This window comes from Apaloderma vittatum, unplaced genomic scaffold (genome assembly GCF_000703405.1).
Source record: "Apaloderma vittatum isolate BGI_N311 unplaced genomic scaffold, ASM70340v1 scaffold18351, whole genome shotgun sequence".
NCBI classification, from domain to species: Eukaryota; Metazoa; Chordata; class Aves; order Trogoniformes; family Trogonidae; genus Apaloderma; species Apaloderma vittatum.
In genome coordinates, this window is record NW_009699808.1 from 8,609 (window position 1) to 8,977 (window position 369).

General features: G+C 62.9%; 1 protein-coding gene across 1 annotated transcript in view; it reads left to right on the forward strand.

Annotated features, from left to right (window-relative positions):
- Positions 1-369, forward strand: part of SOGA1 (suppressor of glucose, autophagy associated 1) — a gene marked incomplete at both ends in the record, with an annotated part of 11,275 nt that overhangs the window by 8,083 nt on the left and 2,823 nt on the right. The window contains 2 exons of the mRNA XM_009878553.1: positions 14-70; positions 201-367. Coding sequence (XP_009876855.1) covers positions 14-70; positions 201-367 — 224 coding nt within the window. The remainder of the gene's footprint in view (positions 1-13; positions 71-200; positions 368-369) is intronic.

A 369-nucleotide genomic window follows, 5' to 3' on the forward strand; every position in this document is an offset into this window, starting at 1 on the left:
GGGGATGGAAGGGGGGGTGGCGAAGCCGATGGGCAGGACAGGGTGCCCAGTGGTGGGAAAGTGCCCGACGGTCCAGCCAAGCTGCTCAAGCCCAAGGATCTGGAGACCTTGGTGGGCATTCGCGACCAGGCGGCGCTTGTTAGCAAAGCGATCGACATCTTGATTTCGGATGCCAACGGCTTCACCTCGGGACGGTCCAGCCAAGCTGCTCAAGCCCAAGGATCTGGAGACCTTGGTGGGCATTCGCGACCAGGCGGCGCTTGTTAGCAAAGCGATCGACATCTTGATTTCGGATGCCAACGGCTTCACCTCGGGGCTGAAGGCGTGCCTGGACAACGAGTGCGCGGGGTTGCTGCTGGGCGGGGCCGT